A 22,034-nucleotide genomic window follows, 5' to 3' on the forward strand; every position below is an offset into this window, starting at 1 on the left:
CTTATCTTTCTTTACTACACTTGGATCTGGAAGAATTGTTATTTAACTCCTGTTCTGAATGGTGTCAGAGATAAGCCAATGAAACGGTCTGTTACGGTGAGCTTTAGGCGTGTTTTGCACAGAACTGTGGGTAATCCACTAGTAACATCAATGCTGATTGGTTAATCAAATGTCTGACGTCATAGGGTCATAAGTCGGTCTTTTGACCCCTGACGTGACCTATGGCTATAGGCATTTTTACGAGAAAACAAATCGGTTTCGATTACCTATCTTGTTTTGTACAAAGACATAGGTCTCGAGTTGGTATTCAAATCGGTTCTCGTGAACGCGATGAGTTGCCTCGCAAGATGGCTGAAGACTGAAGAGTTGAGGAAAAATGTTAAAAAAATTCACTTTTCTTTATTATGTACTTGGCGACACCGCCCAAAAATAAAAACGAAAAGTTGCCCACTTGACTGTCCCCAAATGCCCCATATTTTTATTATGAATGTCCATAATATTCATATTTTAACGTGAAATTCAAAAGAAAATGATCTAACGTTGGGCACGTCGTGTCCCTTGTTGGGGATGCCATCTTGGAAATCTAATCGTCAATCCGGCAGGCGAGCAAGTTGGAAGATTTGCATAATCGATTTGGCAAATCGTCGTGGTAAATACGGCAATTAGGTGAAACCGATTAGGCTAATTTTTGCCATAAATGTGTTTGGAAAGGAAATGCAAATTGATTAGCCCTAATCGGTTTCTCGTAAAAACGTCTTATAACTTGTCAGATCTTCATGTAGTGTAGGCCATCGGAAGTATAAAAAAAACGAAATGAAATATAGATCTGTATTTTAATCCGATTGCATTTTCCCCTAAATATCACCAGACACTGGAGTAACCTAATATAAGAAAAGTGACTTTCACATTATTTACCGAAGGATATGAATATTGATAATATTGGTGAGATTCTTGGTGCTATATATAGATTGGAATATTAGTCTGGAAGATTCTCGTTTGAATTTGACACATAATGTTCAAAAGGTGTTCAGAGGAATAGATAGAAGTGCAGTGATTGTCCAAATTTCTTTGACCGCCCTTGTAGGTGCCAAAATATTGGGGGCGTTGAGCGTTGGTGGCCACTGTGACATCCTTCCCCCTATATGCCACTGGTAATACCTTCTAGGTTGATAAACTGAAATGATGAACTTATAGAATATTTTTTTGTTACAGTTGAAATCATTTTTAAAGAAATGTAAAATAGCCAATTACTGTAAACAGATCAAACAGATACTGGATAAAATTGATGAAAATTCTAAATTTATCACACAGAAGAGAAAAAATGTCAATTTCACATTGGCAGACGACAATGGAGTTGTAAGTATAACAGTTGTAATATAAAATTTTGTATTTTTTCTCTGTTTTAATACAATTCAGTTGCATGTGTGTATGTATATACTACTAGTCTTTTCTCACAAATCAACATTTGTCATCATTTGTCATTAAACCCAATTCATTCACATATTGTATCAACATTTTGCAAGCTGTGAGGATCTTCCAATATATAAGGGAGGTAATTCAATCCGATATAAATCATTACAACAATTGTTAGATCCTTTAAATGAAATAATCCAAGCATTTGTTACCTCACTCCACTCATCACTAGTAACCTTCATTGCCACAATATATTGTTGATTAAATTGCACAGTCAAACTACACATGGTTATAAGATTCACACCCTTTTCACCCTTCTTACTCGTACTTGCCTGCTTAGCCCCATGCATTCAAATCTTTACAAAGGACATAGCTGTTATATTTGTTGCTTAGCAAAAGACACTTTATCTTATTAGTTAGTTTAAAGAGCTGTCAGTTCTCACTATAATAGTTAAAACTAGATAATGTAAAGACAATTTGCTGAAAATTCTGTCAAATTGATCCACTCTGAACCGAGAATTTAGCGATTGAATTTTGGGCCTAGCCTTGATCATCATTACAAAAGTCGATACAGGCGTAGAGCAGCAGATCGGATCCCAATCCAGTAAATATCGCAGACTAGCAATGACATCAAGAGTTCATTATGGTCTGGATAAGTTAATCCATGTCTAATTAATAATTTAGATAACATTTCTGTCATAAAGAAAGACCTGCAATAGGCAGATTTAGCTCTTGCATAATGTATGTTTAATATAAATGTTCTTTAATAAAGGATGTCTGGGAGAGAAAATGTAGAGAAGAAGGAACTCCAGTTAGTAAATTTTATGCATCTTGGAGAGTTTTACGCGATAAAGAATTACAACATGAAATATCTGGTAAAGATAGGGTAAGTAGAAACATTATTTACCTGGGTAATAATACACCTGTATGCTTAAGATGACCAGGTATATCATATGGGTGGTGGGGTGAGGGGATTTTCAAAATATGTGATTTGGAGGTTGCCTTGGATAAGGGACTACATCAACAGAAATAATTGCCAACCAGGTCACAGGTTTGAGCTTTGTGTTGACTGAGAAAGTTGTACAGGAATTTCCAGTCCTATTTCCATTCATCAGTGATGCAGGCCGAAGGGCGCAGCAAGGAAAAGAGTTTAGTCATTCGGATATTTGTATTTGTATATTTAGTCATTTGTATACTTTTGGCACAATGTTAAAGATCCACTGACAGTTAGACATCGAAATTTCCTTTATTATATGATTTTGTGGCTGTCAAGTATTCATATGCACATTGACTAATAATGAAAAGTATCAGTTAATAAATGAATAATAGTTCAATATTTATTTTTTTAGTTGGCAGATGTTACTGAATTACCCAAAATAAATCGACCAAAGGGGCCTGTTAAACCTACTGATAAAGAAAAAGAAGAATTTTCGGCTTTGTTTGATGGTGATGATGATGATTCAGAAGATGATGAATCTAGGTAAATATGGAAAATCCTTGCTCTTTACCTTGATTGTTGTTTTTTTAAAAGAAAAATGCAGGAAAGATAACAAAATTTGCATGACAAAGGGGGTGTTCCTTTTCGACTGTATCAGTATTATGCTTGAAAATAAAAAAAGGATTATTGTAGCTCTGATTAAAAAAAACTGTTGTGATTATTTTAATATGTTCAGTTATTAAATACCATTTAACTCTTGAGCACCTTTACATGTAAATAATGACTATGCAAGTTCGTTGAAAACATGAGGAGAAAAGTGATATTGTTGATACTGGTATATCAATTGACAGCCCGACACTACTGTTCTCTAGACAGCCTCTAACCATCCAAGAATAGCTCTCAGTATTATAGAACTGTTAACAAGTCCTTGGGAGTGCCACAACTGTTCACGCAGCTTGGGCGGTTTGGGGCAGTCTAAGGAACCCATCTTAAAGCGGTTGCGAGCAGTCCCAAGTGCTAAAGAGTTAAACAGTCGTTTTAACATCATTATCAATATGGCCAGTGAAAAGAATTAGCAGATTTTTAAAAAATATATAAATTTTCATAGATAGACAAAATATTCATATATTTTTAGAACTGTACCAATAATGGACTTATAATCATATATATAAAGTTCTATATTTAATTGTATAAAGCTCTATATTTAATTATATAAAGTTCTATATTTAATTGTATAAAGCTCTATATTTAATTATATAAAGTTCTATATTTAATTGTATAAAGCTCTATATTTAATTCTATAAAGTTCTATATTTAATTGTATATTTATAGATTTAAAGTAGATAAAAAGATGACAAAAAAGAAAGTCAAAGCAAGGGAAGATTCAGAAGAAGATGAGGAATTCGATAATTTAAGGTAAAACTTTAAACCTTTTATCATTTTAAAGTTATAAATAATATCATTAGTATATTAATAAAAATCTTATATATCTATAGGGCTAGATTAATTAATCATTTATGGAGGTTGGGGAGTCTAAAATGTGCGCATGAAATCATGAGGTCTGTCATCAAATCAAGTGGCGTTGTTTCGATTCCTGACTCGACATGCTAAGGCGTAGGGTCACCTGTACAATCTCTTGGGTTTTCTCCGGGTCCTCAGGTTTCCTTCCACTACTAAAGACCCTTAACACACAAGCGAATTATTGAAATAAAATTGAACCATATGTTAGTCTCGAAATGACCTAGTTTGTGTTATGTGGATGTTAAACCTAATTAATTATTTACCTACACTTGTAAACAATCATTTATAATCACTAGTTTGTTACGCATATAGCACAATGTTTTGAAAGTGTCCTTTTAGCGTTTTCAAGCACAACTAATCAGTGACAGGATTTAATATTTGATTGCAAGAACTGAATTAATTTTTTTTTCAGTGATTATGACAGTGATGAATTAGAACAATTGGCTCAATCAGCTAGTGATGATGATGATGAGGATGAGGAAGATGATGAGGAAGATGATGATGATGATGATGATGATGGTGATAGTGGCGAAGAAGTCAGTGTTCAGAAAAAAACTATTCGTAAACCAACTATGAATAGAATGGACAGAAAAAGAAAATTATTAGATGAAGGACAAGGAAAAGACGATGTTGTCAAAGAATTTAAACTGAATGATTTTTAGAACTAAAAATTGATTATAAAATATAAATATTAATTACCAGTAACCACTAGAGTAAGATTTGCATTATTCCACACAAATTTTCAAAAAATAATTTCCATGCTGTCAGCTTGACTCTTCATGAAATTGTAAGAAATGTAAATCATTTAGTTTTTAACTTACACAGAGACTATACCATAAATTTAAAATATGATCTATTAAGACTGTTTGAAAGAAATATGTAGATTCATCATTATTAAAACCATTCTGAACACTACTTATATATTATTCTGATGCATACAAGACAATAATATTGCTAGTATTTAGTGTGTGTAGACAAGTTTACAGTCTGAAGAGCCACAAATCTATTCACACCCATACTCACAATTTTGTTTGTCCTACGGTCCTGAGTATTTATTTTGGAACATAGTAAACTTAAATATGAAATGAACAACAACATCAATAATTTGTCCAACCAAATGAACAAGAAAAAGCATGGTAACGTGTGCAATGCTAGGGGGGGGGGGGAATTTTATATGCAAGCCAAGTGTAACCTGTTTAATTTTGTCCCATCACATCATCAGGTCCTACTAATTACCAAAGGTTTTTTTGGGGTTTTATTTTGGGGGGGGGGGGGTCAATAGCTTCGGAAGTATTGCAAAATTGGTCGACAATGGAAAGATAGGTATGCATATTCTACATGGACAGGCAACCCTACTCCATGTCATGTACAACCGGGGAATCGAAACCAAGCCAGTTGACTCAATGACAGACTTTATGATACAGCGCGCACATGCTAACCATTCAGCCATCCAACCCCCGTAATAAAATAGAGGTTTGTGCTGCTTTTGTAAATGTCAAGAAGTATAGGGTGACCTGTTAATCGTGTGGGTTTTCTCCCAACTTCTTCATTCCCCCACTATTAAATAAATCATGTTCTAGCAAGCTAATGAAGGAACAATGGCAAGCTTAGGTGTAAATCCTAGATTACAGTTTGTGTTCGTTTAAATTTGTTCTCTGTACAGATGTTGAGATGAGATATAGTTGATTATGTCCAAATATGAAACCGAAATTACCAAATACACTGTTGTTTTACTGTTCTGATCTAACTGGTCTAATGAAGACGGGCATATGCCATACAGTGTGCAAGGAGGGTAATTTTGCCTGGACAGCAGCACTGCACCTTACTCTTACATCGAATTCCAACTGCCAAGGGATCTCTTACGTACACTCCAATGTGTAAATGGGACCTCAGATTTTCGTACCATCCGAACAACTATACATTATCCCCTACCAGCCCCTCTGTCCCGTATCACTGACGTGACAAGGAGGAACCATGCTGGAAAATCCCGATGAACTTTCTCGACCATCGTAGGGATCGAACAAGGAAATCCTGGTTAGTGAGCCACTGTGACTCCTCTTTCTATAGAGCTTGTCCCAAAAAACCAATTAAATAAAAGCATTGAACATAATATTATATAGTACGAATTTATTTGAATCAGTATTATGCCTAATGGGGAAAGTTAACAGGATTTTAACTTATCTCAAAATACTGAAACCGGTTCTTGCTATTGTTCATTAACAGTTCGTTAATATTTACGCTTAATATTCTTCTCCCTCGCCTTCTTCTCCTTCACCTTCAACAGAATCAACACCAACTTCTTCATAATCCTTCTCTAGGGCAGCCAAATCTTCTCTAGCTTCAGAAAATTCACCTTCTTCCATACCCTCACCAACATACCAGTGGACAAAAGCTCTCTTGGCGTACATCAGGTCGAATTTATGATCGAGACGAGCCCAAGCTTCAGCAATAGCAGTGGTATTACTTAACATACAGACAGCCCTCTGTACCTTGGCTAAATCACCTCCTGGAACAACAGTTGGTGGTTGGTAGTTGATACCGACTTTAAAACCAGTTGGACACCAGTCGACAAATTGAATGGTTCTTTTGGTCTTGATGGTGGCGATTGCAGCATTGACATCTTTAGGAACAACATCACCTCTGTACAACATGCAGCAAGACATATATTTACCATGACGCGGATCACATTTTACCATCTGATTAGCTGGTTCAAAACAGGCGTTGGTGATTTCAGCAACAGTTAATTGTTCATGGTATGCTTTCTCTGCGGAGATTACGGGGGCGTAAGTAGCCAAAGGGAAATGTATACGTGGGTAGGGTACCAGGTTGGTCTGAAACTCGGTCAAATCTACATTTAAAGCACCATCAAATCTTAAAGATGCTGTGATTGAGCTGACGATTTGTCCAATAAGTCGGTTCAGATTGGTATATGTTGGTCGTTCAATATCTAGATTTCTACGACAGATATCATAAATAGCTTCGTTATCCACCATAAAAGCACAGTCAGAATGTTCTAAAGTGGTATGAGTCGTTAGGATAGAATTGTAGGGTTCAACCACGGCAGTGGAAATTTGTGGAGCAGGATAAACAGCGAACTCTAGCTTAGATTTTTTGCCATAATCAACACTCAACCGTTCCATGAGGAGGGAAGAGAAACCAGAACCAGTTCCGCCTCCGAAACTGTGGAAGATGAGAAATCCTTGTAGACCAGTACATTGATCAGCCAACTTCCTGATTCTGTCTAGAACCAAATCAATGATTTCTTTACCAATGGTATAGTGACCTCTAGCGTAGTTGTTGGCGGCATCTTCTTTACCAGTGATAAGTTGTTCAGGATGGAAAAGTTGACGGTATGTACCAGTTCGTACCTCATCTACAACCGTCGGTTCCAAGTCAACAAACACAGCTCTTGGTACATGTTTACCCGCACCAGTCTCGCTGAAGAATGTGTTGAAGGAATCGTCTCCACCTCCAATAGTTTTATCTGATGGCATCTGACCATCAGGTTGAATTCCATGTTCTAAACAGTACAATTCCCAACAGGCATTGCCCATCTGGACACCAGCTTGACCAATATGAACAGAGATACACTCACGCTGAAAATAGATAATCAATAAAATTTACAAAAAAATCGCTTTTTCATACTATATCGATAATTTAAAAAAGTCTACGGATAACATCAATTGCCCTTTAAGATAATAGTTAAAAGCACATCAGAAAGTAATAAATGGACACTATTTTAAAGTAAAGACTATTGTTATTATGAAATTGAGAACATTTGAGTACAAGAAACGTTCAATTAGAAAGTACTGACGATAGTACAATTAGTAATACTACATTTGTCTATAGGATATAAAGATGGGATGTGAAACTAGATGTTATCATTTGAATAACTTTCGATTGAGTATGTTCTTAAAATATATAATATGTTGGTGGTTCAATCAACAGAAATACAATTTTTTAATATCCACTTTAAATAATTCCAAAACTTAGAAACGAGTTAGTAGACATTTCATTTGCTTACTGTCCATTTTTTCACCCTATTCCTACTCGTTAAAAATATTTAAAAATATAACGACTCGCTTTTATTTCTTTTGACAAAACGACAATTCAATGTGAAAGATACATTAATTAAAATCCACAAGGGACATGGTTTCTTTCTATTCTCAAATATCATATATAACATAATAGACTATCAACTGTGATACATACCATATTGACGATTTAGTCTAATATTACTGTACAATTAGTTTAAAAGACTGTGAGGTAGTTCTAATGAAGAAGAACCGTCACTGTATGATGTAAACACTCTCGTTAACTATCCTTTTATATCTTCCTATCATATGTATAATGGAGGTATGGTGGCTTATGGCTGTTATGGGTTACTAATCCAAGCAGATTATCCCATTAACAAATTCGATAATCTCAAGTCTTCAATTAGTTTGTGAAAAGATTAAAAGTATTATTGATTTAACGGAAGCACGTTGTATGTATCCATAAAGAGTCAACAGATTACCACATTTATAAATTGATAAGGGTTTCGATAATCCCGAGTCTTCAATTATTGTTGTGAAGAGAATTGTTAGTAGTGTTAATTGTTGTTTGTATCTATGTAGAATCAACAGTTAGGTATAGTATATAACCTTGGTCTGTCAAACACTTTATATTATACAGTGACTGTTCTACATTATCAGAACACCTTCACTTAATATACAGTATCAACAATCAGATAAACCAAAAACCAGCAACATGGTGAGTAAAAAATCTATCTTTATTTTTACAAACTTCGTGGCGATATACATCAAAGCCAATTTTTAGAACAAATGGCTGATTATTGATTTTCTCGCTTCGATTATGGTTCTTGAGAGATTACTACTTTCATCTTTTATTCAGAATTTTTTTTTTTATTTAGTTTAGATTCTTTCTTTCGACAATAAATGTATACCGGGCCTTTTTTATGAATCAAAATTTTTTATGCCGGGTCTTTGTGTCCATTTATTGTTTAAAGTACTTTTGCCATAATATGATCTTTTTTAAATTATCCCTACTTATTTATTAATCAGTACAATCTGACTATTCGGCTTATTTGTCTCTGCAAAGCATATAATATATCACTTACGTGACCAATAGATTTATTCAAAGTGACCTACTGACTTTATCAGGTACATCTAAAAAATGTTATCTGTAGAATTTATCAAATATCTATTTAATTCCTAAAAACAATTTTCTTTATTCTCTATTTTCAGCGTGAGTGTATCTCTGTTCATATTGGTCAAGCTGGTGTCCAGATGGGCAATGCCTGTTGGGAATTGTACTGTTTGGAACATGGAATTCAACCTGATGGTCAGATGCCATCAGATAAAACTATTGGAGGTGGAGACGATTCCTTCAACACATTCTTCAGTGAGACAGGAGCCGGTAAACATGTACCAAGAGCTGTGTTTGTTGACTTGGAACCGACGGTTGTAGATGAAGTACGAACTGGTACATACCGCCAACTCTTCCATCCTGAACAACTTATCACCGGTAAAGAAGATGCCGCCAACAACTACGCTAGAGGTCACTATACCGTGGGTAAAGAAATCATTGATTTGGTTCTAGACAGAATCAGGAAGTTGGCTGATCAATGTACTGGTCTACAAGGATTTCTCATCTTCCACAGTTTTGGAGGCGGAACTGGTTCTGGTTTCTCTTCCCTTCTCATGGAACGGTTGAGTGTTGATTATGGCAAAAAATCTAAGCTAGAGTTCGCTGTTTATCCTGCTCCACAAATTTCCACTGCCGTGGTTGAACCCTACAATTCTATCCTAACGACTCATACCACTTTAGAACATTCTGACTGTGCTTTTATGGTGGATAACGAAGCTATTTATGATATCTGTCGTAGAAATCTAGATATTGAACGACCAACATATACCAACCTGAACCGACTTATTGGACAAATCGTCAGCTCAATCACAGCATCTTTAAGATTTGATGGGGCTTTAAATGTAGATTTGACTGAGTTCCAGACCAACCTGGTACCCTACCCACGTATACATTTCCCTTTGGCTACTTACGCCCCCGTAATCTCCGCAGAGAAAGCATACCATGAACAATTAACTGTTGCTGAAATCACCAACGCCTGTTTTGAACCAGCTAATCAAATGGTAAAATGTGATCCTCGTCATGGTAAATATATGTCTTGCTGCATGTTGTACAGAGGTGATGTTGTTCCTAAAGATGTCAATGCTGCAATCGCCACCATCAAGACCAAAAGAACCATTCAATTTGTCGACTGGTGTCCAACTGGTTTTAAAGTCGGTATCAACTACCAACCACCAACTGTTGTTCCAGGAGGAGATTTAGCCAAGGTACAGAGAGCTGTTTGTATGTTAAGTAATACCACTGCTATTGCTGAAGCTTGGGCTCGACTCGACCATAAATTCGATCTGATGTACGCCAAGAGAGCTTTTGTCCACTGGTATGTTGGTGAAGGTATGGAAGAAGGTGAATTTTCTGAAGCTAGAGAAGATCTGGCTGCTCTAGAGAAGGATTATGAAGAAGTTGGTGTTGATTCTGTAGAAGGTGAAGGGGAAGAAGGCGAGGGAGAAGAATATTAAAGCTTGGTTGAAGAGTATTTGGTGAATTTTGAAATGGCCATTATTACTGAATAAAAATTATTCCCATGGAAAATGTTGTTACAGGATAAATGATTACTCGAATGGGGGACAGAACTGGGCACTACAGTCTCCCGAAGTGTGCTATGAAGGAAATTTTTGCCCGGGCAGCGGCACTACGGCCTACTCTTATATCGAATTCCAACTGCCAAGGGATCTTTTACGTGCACGCCAATGTGTACACGGGACCTCGGTTTTTCGTCCCATCCGAACGACTAGACAGCTGTTCTTGTCAGGCCCTCAATCCTGCATCACTGACAAGGGGGAAAACACGCCGGAAAATCTGAATGAACTTTCTCGGCCAATGCAGTGATGGAACACCCGACCTCCAGACTAGCGAGCCAGCGTCTTACCCACTTAGCCACGTGATACCCTACATCTAAATAAAATAATGGTTATAAAATTTATTAAAATCCAGTTCTCACAGCAATTATTTCAACAGAAATCATCTGCCATGAAATAAAAGGACATTGCACGGGGAATAAAAGCAGGAAGTTATGTTTTAGTTGTATTCTAGACATGTTACTGGAATGGAAAATTGGGTGACCCAATAATCTAACGCGTGTTCCTTAGATCATAAGATTTGTCATGGAGTTAAGTGACGTGGTTTCGACCCCAAGCTTATACGTGATAATTCTAGGGTCGCCGATGAAACCTCATGGGTTTTCTATTGGCACTTCGATTTCCTCCCACTGCTCAAATATCCTTATGCCCATGCAAATTATTGAAATAAAATTGAACCGTATGTTAGTCCCGAAATGACTAGATACCCTTTAATTTTTTTTAGTTACAAATAAGTAACCCTAGCCTTGACATGGTAAGCATACATAATATACAATACAGAGCGTACATCAAGTCTACTGAATTAGTATATAAATAAGAAATAAAATACTAACTCAAGAGATTTATAATAATAATATACTAACAGTGGAGCAACATGACAGATCAATAAGCATCCTTCTAAGCAAAATTGGCGAATCTATCATCATAAATATATTTATTCAATTCATCATGAATATATCAATTAGATCACCATAAATAAATTGTTACAACTCACATAAATAAGATAGATTGCCAGGCAACGAAACATACGCCCACAGCAGCTATATCGTTCGGGCAGTCAACAAGAGTTGTCGCATATTTTTACTTTTTTCGGTAATGAAACATTTATAATACATTAACATCTGATTAAGAGCAACAACTGATTAAGTAATTATCAGAAAACCATTACAATTTGTTTGTTTTTTATAAAGTTCTGCCCCATGTTAACATTTAGTGTACGGAACTTTTAACATCATGGATTTAGCTGTTCAAGTCAAAAAGATTCATTGAAAATCAATATACATGTTTGTCTCAAGACCTTAAACTCTGTGTACCAATCTGAAGACAATCGTATGATAACTTTAGCCTCTAGAGCGTCACAAGATTTTTCAAAGTGATCAAGGGCCATAACTCTGGCAGTATTTATCGGAAATCACTGAAAATCAATAGGCTTCTTCGTCTCATGGCCTTAAACACTGTGTATAAATTTAAAGTCAATCGGATATTAACTTTGACCTCTAGAGCGACCACAAGATGTTTTGAAGTGATCAAGGGTCATAACTCTGGCAGTAATTATCGAAAATCGCTGAAAATCAATAGGTTTCTTCGTCTCATGGCCTTAAACACTGTGTATAAATTTAAAGTCAATCGGGTATTAACTTTAGCCTATAGAGCGTCCACAAGCAATTGTGGACGCCGGACCGACGGACGGACGGACGGACGGGGGCGACAACAATATACGACCACATTTTAATGTGGGCGTATAAAAATCAATCAGATCTTCATAAATAAAATCAATCAGATCTTCATAAATAAAATCAACCAGATCATCATAAATAAATTCTTACAATTTATTATAAATAAATTCTTACAATTTATTATAAATAAATTCAATCAGTTCATAAATAGAATGAAATCACCTGGAAATGTGAATGAAATCTAATTATTCTTATGAAAAATAAATTAATTATAGACATACATGTACACGCAAACATGGGGAAGTATTTTTGTTGGTTTTCCATTTTTAATATCAAAATAAGCCAAAGTCATAAAGATGAATGCCATAGATATGATAAGAAATGTTTGTATTATACGTTCAAGATGCATTATGTAACAGTTAAATCTGCCTATTACAGGTCTTTTTCTGGCTTCAAATGTTATACAAATTTTTATTCAGACATACATACACACATTCCATTCTCTCTAGAGCATCCGGTGGACCAGATATTGAATAGATTAGAACAACATTAAAATGTATAATCGAGACTTTGTTTAATATCGTAGTAATGGTACTTGACAATCGAGATTATTTCAACAGGCATTATGCAAGAGCTAAATCTGCCTATTGCAGGCATTTCTTAAGGCTTTAAAATACTTTAAATGGTATATAAAGATACATTATGCAAGAACTAATTCTGCCTATTGCAGGTCTTTCTTAATGCCTTAAATGGTATATAAATTATTAATTAGACATTAATTAAAGATACATTATGGGAGATTCGGTAACGAGTTGGCAGTTCTCACTATAATAGTTAAAAACTAGATAATGTAAAGGCAATTTGATGAAAATTTCATTCAAATTGATCCACTATGAACCGAGAAGTAAGCGACTGAAATTCCCATAAGCCTCGGTCATCATTACTAAAGTCAGTACGATAAACAGCATGGTCTCGATTATCCATTTAATCGAGAAGGAAAGTTATGCAGTAAATAGGCTTACAATCCACTAAAGATCGCAGGCTAGCACTGCCATCTAGAGTTGATTATGGCCTGGATAGGTTAATTAATGTCTAATTAATAATTTAGATAACATTTCAGGCCTAAAGAAAGACCTGAAATAGGCAGATTTAGCTCTTGCATAATGTATGTTTAACATGACAAGACCATAATCACCTCTCGCTGCCATCGGATGGCTCCGATTTTAAGTAGATTAGAACAATTCGGCTATTTCATGATTTAATTTAAAACTGGATAATCAAGACTTTGTTTATTATCTTAACAACAGTAGCGATGACAATCAAGGCTACATTGTTCTTCTAGCGACGATAAATTTGACTGGAATTTTCAACATCTTCCTTTTTCATTATCTATTTTTTAACCATTCTAGCAAAAACTAATCTTATATAATGTCCCTTTAACTAATATCGTGTTAACTTCGCTCAGAATAAAGTAATTTGACTGAAATTTCCAATATATTCATTTAGCAAATTCTATTTTTGAACTATTATATCTTACATAAATGCATCTTTAATAATTGGGCTAAGCATGACAATGATATTTAAAAAAAACATTTTGTGATTACGTTTTAAAATCATACTTATTTTCACATTTGAAAGTTACATTTAAACTTCGATAATGTCTATAAATATCTTTAGGGTGTGTTGGTTTTCAGTCTATTAACGAATCTATTATTGTGACTTTACATTCGAGGCACTCGACGGAAAAAACACTTGTACGTAATAAAGCCAACAATGGCCACTATGGTGACTACAAGCCAGTTATTATTAATATTAATAGTTCCTGAAACAGATAATAATAAAATATAACTAAACTATTTTTACAATATAACCATGTCTTTACGACAAACCTAACTTGGGCCTACTGATCGATCTGCGAATCAAATACATTAGCCGAAATGGCTGACAAATGAAATGGGGGTTTAACGTCTTGGCTAATCGGACTAATGAAGACGGGCATACACCATGCAGTGAGTTATGAGGAAAATTTGGTTCTGACAGCAGCGCTATGAGCGATGACCTACTCTTATTTCGATTTCTTACTGTCAGTTGATCTTTTACATCTACACGGGGCCTCAGATTTTTCGTCCCCTCCCTCGGTCCCGGATCAGTTGATTGGAAACTCTCGCGGAACTTTGACGGCCAGCACACCGAGCCACGCCCACAGGGTTAGCTGCAATCGGTACATTCATTAATACTTTGCGCAAGTGAACGTTGGCCAAACGAATAATTTTCATCACATATAATAATTCGTTTTGAAATACATGTTTTTATCATAAACAGTGAAGTATGAAACATTAAAAAGGCCACCAACCTGCCTCTCTATGAGGAAATGCGTTTAAAACGTTGCCTTTTGGTGTTCAAAGAAAAATTACGGTGAAAATAGAAGACAAGGTCTCAAGACAGCCTTAGGACAGAGGTGGGGTGGAGGGGTATTTTCATAGTTCTTGTTAATAGGAACGGTCAGGGGATTTCTCTTCCGATCAAAGACCGTTTCGAAAGGTACTATCCCTAGCCTACTCTGGCTAGAGTCAAAGACGGAAGTTGTCAGTAGTGGAACCATTTCTATCTCAGAGTCACCGTTGATTGAACATCGCAAAAAGTCAGCGAACCAATGGCTGGTAATACAGCTCTACAGAGATGTGGCCACGAGTAAGAGAATACTAACAGATGAACTCTGTCAAAGATCAAAGGATCATATTCGTGTTAGAAGTCTGTCTTTGACAATTGCTATGTAGAAGAGTTTGAGTATAACATACCCGCATATGGCGTTGTCCGTTCTGTGGTCTTGGTATCTAAAAAATTATCAAAAAGAATAATTTGTAGCTTATGAAATAGCAAATTCTATAACACTCAGCTCAAGAATCTAAAGGATAATCTTGAAATGGATTCATAGCCACAGAAGTTGCTATATTTCGTAGAGGGTAAGGCAGTGACAACCGGTGAGGTCAGAACAAACAAAAAGTTAGTGCTAGTGTTAGAGTTTGTGTCAGTAAAAGAATTAATTTGATGTTCAGGTTAGAAAAAGAGTTACACTTTGGAAAATATAATAAATTTTAAAATTGAAACTCATGGTCATTTTCCATAACTGTTTTGTTTTATCTAAGTACATTATTAGTCGAGAATTATATAATGCATCTAAGACAAGCATTTATAACTTAATTTTTACTTAATTATTTACCTCTAAACTTAACATTGTCTCGCTGTTTTGACCTCAACCAAATTTGTAACATTATCTTAGCTTTTAATTACTCAAGTCAAGTGAATCCAACACTAGTGTCACTCTAGTATTTCCACAATCTCAGCCCATGAAAGTTTTCCTATTTTTTTTAACATGGGCTCCAATATGACACCACTACCTCTATCCCTTAGGGGTTAACACTTTGTGGATGTCAAAAGTAAGATGTCAAGTATTATCTAATTTTTATAAAATGTTGTTATTTTTTCATCTAAGATCATTATTCAATATTAAAAGTCCTTCAATATTTATACAAAACACACAAAATATGATACTTCTTGGGGTTAATTCTTCAGAAATAAACCAAAAAATTATCGACGCAGGATAAGCGGAAGCTATGTTTGAATTTATTTCGGGTAACACTAGTCTTGTGTGGAGATTCCATCTTGTAATTTTATCCACATTTGATTGAAAATAAAGCTGTAATTATCCCCCTTTTTCCCTTATACACTTTAGTTGATGTCAAAAGTTAGGAAAATAGTAATACTAATGTTACATTACATCATAACTGTTTACTCCAACACTACATTTGACCTCACCCAATGTATACCTACCTTCAGTCGGTTCTTCCGGAGACTCTGGCTTACCGCTGCATTTTCTGTTTGCTTTTGGTGTACCTAAAAAATTATCAACACAAAAGTCATATTTCTTAGTTTAAAAAAGCTGAAAGTAATCGTATAGTTTAACAAACGGATGATCTACTGACGAATGGGAACAATGGCAGCATCAGAGTGAGAATCGAAAGTAAAAACAGACAAAATGTAGAATGGTCTCCAGTGTTTTAAAATTCTAGTTATCTAATAATATTGTTCTAATTTGATCAAGGTATTTTGTCTGTTTGGAACAGGAACTGGGCACCAACTGCTACTCATCTTATTGTCCATATTGTTATTCTGGGGGGGGGGGGCGCTCTTCGAATAAAGCCAAAGCCTAAGACTCCTCCAATTCTTGTACGATCGACATAAAACTTGGCACGTTTGTTCCTTGGACACATGTGCATTGAGGGGGGGGGGGGGGGGGGCGATGACGTCATGCCCAGTCTCTGGTCCGTAGTAAGGTGTTACAGGTTTTCATGGAGGCGGAATTTTCCCTAATGATTGATTAATTCTTGACCTGTTAATGAAGACTATAGTCTCTTCCTTTTAAAATTCTGTCTGTTTTTAAACTATGAGTTTTACCTTTATTTACATCTTAATCTAACTGTGATATTTTTATTGTGTGTACATGATTTTTTTCCAGAAAAGTTGTAACCAAATAATTTTCAGATTCCAAAAACCCACTTCTATTTAATTCAATTGGAAATACCCTAAGCAGCAGAAAATAGATGATTGGGGCATACAAAGGATATATTTGAAAATTAACGCAAAAATCAACAGACGTTTAACCAAAATCTACAACTTTCATGTAAAATCATGACGTCACAAGGTAGTTGACGCCAAATTTCTTACATTCTACTTCTATTTTCTGACCATTTCCACACACTGTACATTTTTTACAGATCCCTTCTCCGTCGATTTGTGGCTCCTCGTATTCACCATTGGGGCACTGGCATTTGAGATCTGATATTTTACTGCAAGCCTGAACCTCCACTTGACTCCATGGGCACTGGGATCGACAATCCTCACAGGAAGTAGCCTTATTGGCTATCTCGCTATATGTATTAGGTGGGCATTCGACACATTTAGGTTTTCCAGTATGCTCATCACAATATTCCATATAATATCCTTTATCACAGTCATCTCGACACTGAAAACAATACACAAATTCAGTTAGTGGAATTTTATCCGTATTTCACTCTTTGGATTAAATAACTAAACCGTATCAGACGACCATTAAATCATTTTTTTTTATTAAACAAAAATGGGGATTTAATAGTGTTATATGTCATCTTGGGCTTTATGTTCGTGGATAGAAAAACAAGATGGCGGCATGTATCCAAAATAGTTACGTCAAATGTTGGCAAATCATTTGCGCGTGTTTTAGCTGGCTATATTATAGTCAAATAAACCCAGACTGGACCTGGGCTAAACAAATGAAGCATATGTATCTAGAAACATTCCGCTAAGACAGTAAGTAAAAAAAAAATGCAGATTCTCTTGGACAAACATCGGAATAGTAGCCAATATTTGTAATTTGAATGAATATATTTTGTTATAAAGAAACTTAAGTCAAGCTCCCTCTCCTGGTTATTAGGACAGAGTATAAGGTCGTAATGTGTCAGGTGAAAGTAGACTATCCTGTGCCTTGCCGTTGTATTTCTAATTAGAGGGCTGTGGAGAGTCGGGACCACGAGGCTCTTTTGTCAGTTTTCTATATCTTAGATGACCTAGATTTCTTGATCATTTTCGCACAGATATACCTTATGTGAAACACTGGTGGAATACTGGATGCTGGACCCCGTCAATATCGTAAGACGTAGTATGTTTATTGATTTGCCAGTGACGAACTGAAGAAATGTTCAAAGTTTGTTGCATGTATATCAGAAGTTTTGCACTACTAAACCCTTCCTTATACCATTCATAGTTTTCATAACATTTTGTGTAATTCTACATTTAGGCCGACTGGTAAAAGGACTTTTGTGTTCACGACACATTTTTCAAAAGAAATATTATCTTACCTCTGCTAATGTTTGGTCTACCAGTAGGAACAAGATTGGGCATAATAGGTATACCGTCCGTGTCATCATTCAGCTTCTGTGAACCCATAAAAAGAAAGACAATATCAAGGTGCTTAAAACTATTTTTGGGGTTTGATAGTATCATCAGATCCAGGGTGTTTAGGAAGATAATGTGGATGCCAAGAGAATAAAGTATTCTTACACTGAGAGGTAAACTATTGGAAATGAAAGGATGACCACATGCCTTTCTAAAATTCAATATTCTGGGTATCGGAAGAAAAAATAAAATGTCGAATTACGAAAGAAAAAAGAATTTTCAGATCCCATTACTTTACACACGAACACACCCTCTTTCGGACACTGCTCATACACCGATACGTCTGCCACTATATGTATATATTAATCAATCTTTACCTTAGTTTATCACATTTATGTCTAATAAATAAACAGTCATTTTGTATTTAAAAATGCAAGGAAGATTGCTTTAAGTCACAAAGGTGCATAAAATGCAGATAAAATTTGAGCTAAAGCGAACGAGATAGAAACGTTGTCTTGACAATATATACCATAAAGAGTAAAGAAAAAGTATATAAATATTATCTATAGTTCACTTATCTTACATTACCTTGATATGCCTTTATATAACTGGTATGTTGTTATTTGTACAAGTTTCTTTTAGTTGACTCAACGGGGCTTATAAATTTAAATCATAACACAAGCTTACTTTAAATACACATGATATAATGGTTAAAGTGGGACGACTAATAGACTGAGATCGTTTTATATCAAACAGGAAGGGAGAATTTTAAACCAGAAATTGCGACATTTTATTTGGTTATTCCATTTTTAAGTATCCACTGTTTTTGGAGAAGAAATACATATCGGCTACCCCCTCTATATTCACATACACGTTCATGTTGATTCAACCAAATCCTGATACAGCTGTGACAATTTGATTTTATAACATTGTTTTATATTAGTGCTGTGTGTGTGGGTACACATGACCCAATATGCTAGTTTAATTAACTAATATTTATGTCTAAATGAAACCCTTGGGGCATAAAATCCGACGCATATAGCTACTAAATAATCATTATTCCAGGTGTAAATACATCATGTGTTCCATTTACAAGCTCATAGATCTAAATGGCGAAATATAATATAAAATAGTTACAATTAGGCAATATGATGTACCAAAAAATCTGGAAATTTGATAATGTAACCGAAAAATCATCCATAATTATGTCTTTAGAACTTTCTTAGAGATAATCCCGTCCGGGGTGGCTTTCCTAATCCTGATTGGCCTATACCTACATTTCCCAACACTGACACCAACTCACCAGCTATGTTCCCTAATGACCAATTCGCACCTGGTAAAAATCCTAGCTGCCACTGTTAAAAAAATGTTTTATCGCAGAAAATATTTTAACATTATGATGACACTTTGATTACTTTTATTTTATATGCCTATTTGTTTTTAGTTACTTAATGTGTTCTTATTCTAATCGATTTATATTGTGATTGCTAAAATACTAAAGAACATGTAATAGGAAAATATTATTGTTAGTACGATTCAAATTTTCATTTTATTTTTATCTTTGTTACTACATGTATTTTTTTCTTTTATCTTCGAATGTAAATGATTAAAAGCATGCTTGTTGTGTCTCGTAGGCCTTAAAGGCCGGACATTGCACACTTATAATTTTAGTTTTTTCGCAAATTGTGTTTTTATTGCTATTGTACAATGTGTGACACATTAATAAAACAATTCTTCTTCTTCTCCTTCCTAAAACACTTTGTCTGCCGAGACATTCATCAACGCCAATATACAAAAAATAAGGCTTTAGACAGAGATCACAGAAGCATCTCAACTGATGTTCCACAGGGATCTGTACTAGTCCCTTTGCTATTTTTAACAACAATAAAATATATAGTAAATTATATAAAACCAAACAATATTTGCTATTTTGGACCAAGTAAGGCTTTAGACAGAGACCACAGAAGCATCTCAACTGATGTTCCACAGGGATCTGTGCTAGTCCCTTCGCTATTTTTAACAATAATAAAATATATAGCAAATTATATAAAACCAAACAATATTTGCTGTTTTGGACCAAGTAAGGCTTTAGACAGAGGCCACAGAAGCATCTCAACTGATGTTCCACGGGGATCTGTGCTAGTCCCTTTGCTATTTTTAACAACAATAAAGGATAGTAAATTATATAAAACCAAACATTATTTGCTATTTTGGACCAAGTAATTTGCAAATTACGACGCTATGGCTCAGATCAACAAGGGCACAAATTCCCCAGGTATATCGATCATAACTCTGCTATCCTCTCCGATCACAACGTACGAGATAATTCAGTCCAGGGTGGCTTTCATCTTGGTGATTCTACTATACTCCAACTAACTGACATAACACACTTCTTCTGTGAAATATTGATCAACATCAATATACCAAAATAGTAAGGCTTTCGAAAGGGACACCGAAAATGCTCTGTTTATATAATAAACTAGTCACTGTTTCCTATAAAAATTACTAAACGTGACACTTAACGTTTATGTCGACACCAACATGGGGATGAGGCAGTGAAGTGTATCCTGTATCTTAGTAAACTGGAGGGTAAATATACACCAGTGTGTAATAATCACCACGAACGATAAGAGTATACCTGTCGAAACGTCGTGCGTATATAATAAACCAACTGTTATTTCCCATAAAAAAAATTGTGTTCTGTTGATGTGTTTCCCATTTAATCAAGATTAGATCCTATAAGTTCTATGCGTACCCTATGTATGTATGTGTATGTATGTATTAAGTGGAGAATGTTTTACCTGGACGTATTTTTTATTTATTTATGCATTTATCTACCGTAAACAAAGAAGTACTAGTACTTTATCTACTTTACGATATACGTTTGTAAATCAAAATCTAAATGATTACCTTTATAAAACTGATATTTCAAGCAAATGACATTTGATTTGTCATGCAATGTCACGCGATGGTTTTCTTAGTTAACCCTTAAGTCTAAAAATAAATTTCAAATACGCCTTACGAAAATTACCGGAATATAATGAAACCTATTACTTGAGTGACAAATGTCAAGTGTCAGGTTTTAGTGAACTTTCGTTTTTGTCTTAGCTTTTGCTCAATTCGATGTAAATGCTCGACTCGTGCATTTTGCCCTCTGTCCTCCCACCATTTGCATATTTCATAGCCAACAAACAGCATTCGCCACCATTAAAATTATCAAATAGATACGTCAGATATAGATCAAGGTCCAAGGTACACTTAACTCATAATAGTAGACTAACTCATTTAGACAGCCTATAATTTCTTAAGTTTCTGTTAAATGCATTCTTTTAAAATATGATTTTTACGAGATCACCTACCTGTAGGTATAACCTTTACATTTGACACAAGCTGTAAGAGAAGGTGCACATCGACATTTAAGGCCCGGATATAAATCCTTGCGCATTAGATAACTCTATATTTATCTTTAGGCCTATAATACTATATATATAAAGAATGATATAAAGGGACTTGACATCTAGTCTATATACATGTATATATATGAGAACGTAGGTTGCTTGAGTTGAATAAATAATAGGTAACCCTCATGTCGAAGTTCAGATGAATGCTGTAATTTACTAAATAAGAAGACTGTAAAGCAATCCTTCGGATCAAATCCTCTAGTACAAATAACAGCTACGTTACGTAGATTTTTTAATTTTAAGACCAATATTACTTATTCTTCCGACAATATTTTATAATTTGGATATGGTGTGTAAAATATACCTATCTATAACATAACTTTCTTTGCAAAACTTTGGACGCTGTTGACCCAAAAAACGCTCTTGTCGGTCC

The 22,034-nt window shown here is 35.1% G+C and overlaps 3 protein-coding genes and 1 long non-coding RNA gene across 7 annotated transcripts in view; 2 read left to right on the plus strand and 2 right to left on the minus strand.

Moving 5' to 3' along the window:
* Nucleotides 1-4,786, plus strand: part of LOC126828767 (nucleolar complex protein 2 homolog) — a 113,950-nt gene extending 109,164 nt beyond the window's left edge. For both annotated transcript variants that reach the window (XM_056102110.1, XM_050558741.2), the window contains 5 exons: nucleotides 1,213-1,356; nucleotides 2,186-2,299; nucleotides 2,763-2,893; nucleotides 3,683-3,766; nucleotides 4,284-4,786. In XM_056102110.1, the coding sequence (XP_055958085.1) occupies nucleotides 1,213-1,356; nucleotides 2,186-2,299; nucleotides 2,763-2,893; nucleotides 3,683-3,766; nucleotides 4,284-4,533 (723 nt within the window). In that variant the 3' untranslated portion in view covers nucleotides 4,534-4,786. The remainder of the gene's footprint in view (nucleotides 1-1,212; nucleotides 1,357-2,185; nucleotides 2,300-2,762; nucleotides 2,894-3,682; nucleotides 3,767-4,283) is intronic.
* Nucleotides 4,787-6,025: 1,239 nt separating this feature from the next.
* Nucleotides 6,026-9,128, minus strand: LOC126827929 (tubulin alpha-2/alpha-4 chain-like). Its single transcript, XM_056102279.1, has one exon. The coding sequence runs from the start codon at nucleotides 7,423-7,425 to the stop codon at nucleotides 6,112-6,114; it is 1,314 nt and encodes a 437-aa protein (XP_055958254.1). The 5' UTR covers nucleotides 7,426-9,128; the 3' UTR covers nucleotides 6,026-6,111.
* Nucleotides 8,222-10,473, plus strand: LOC126827928 (tubulin alpha-2/alpha-4 chain-like). Its single transcript, XM_056102308.1, has 3 exons — nucleotides 8,222-8,227; nucleotides 9,118-9,340; nucleotides 9,779-10,473. The coding sequence occupies exons 1-3, from the start codon at nucleotides 8,222-8,224 to the stop codon at nucleotides 10,471-10,473; spliced, it is 924 nt and encodes a 307-aa protein (XP_055958283.1).
* Nucleotides 10,474-11,510: 1,037 nt separating this feature from the next.
* On the minus strand, nucleotides 11,511-21,675 carry LOC126828823 (uncharacterized). Of its 3 annotated transcripts, none has more exons than XR_007683248.1 (6): nucleotides 21,560-21,675; nucleotides 18,164-18,239; nucleotides 16,995-17,292; nucleotides 16,101-16,163; nucleotides 15,068-15,103; nucleotides 11,511-14,091 (listed from the first exon to the last, which is right to left on the minus strand). It is a non-coding gene; the product is annotated as an uncharacterized LOC126828823 (long non-coding RNA). The 3 variants fall into 3 exon arrangements; XR_007683249.2 differs by lacking the exon at nucleotides 21,560-21,675 and adding an exon at nucleotides 21,111-21,452; XR_007683250.2 differs by lacking the exon at nucleotides 21,560-21,675 and adding an exon at nucleotides 18,789-19,158.
* Nucleotides 21,676-22,034: the final 359 nt, after the last annotated feature.

Source organism: Patella vulgata, chromosome 7, assembly GCF_932274485.2.
Source record: "Patella vulgata chromosome 7, xgPatVulg1.2, whole genome shotgun sequence".
Taxonomy (NCBI): Eukaryota; Metazoa; Mollusca; class Gastropoda; family Patellidae; genus Patella; species Patella vulgata.

Bases quoted from the DNA above. Each gene is read 5' to 3' on its own strand.
- LOC126827929 (XM_056102279.1), bottom strand. From the start codon at position 7,425: ATGGGCAATGCCTGTTGGGAATTGTACTGTTTAGAACATGGAATTCAA.
- LOC126827928 (XM_056102308.1), top strand. The intron at 9,341-9,778 runs ATGAAGTACGAA...ATATTGAACGAC, and splicing joins CTTGGAACCGACGGTTGTAG to CAACATATACCAACCTGAAC.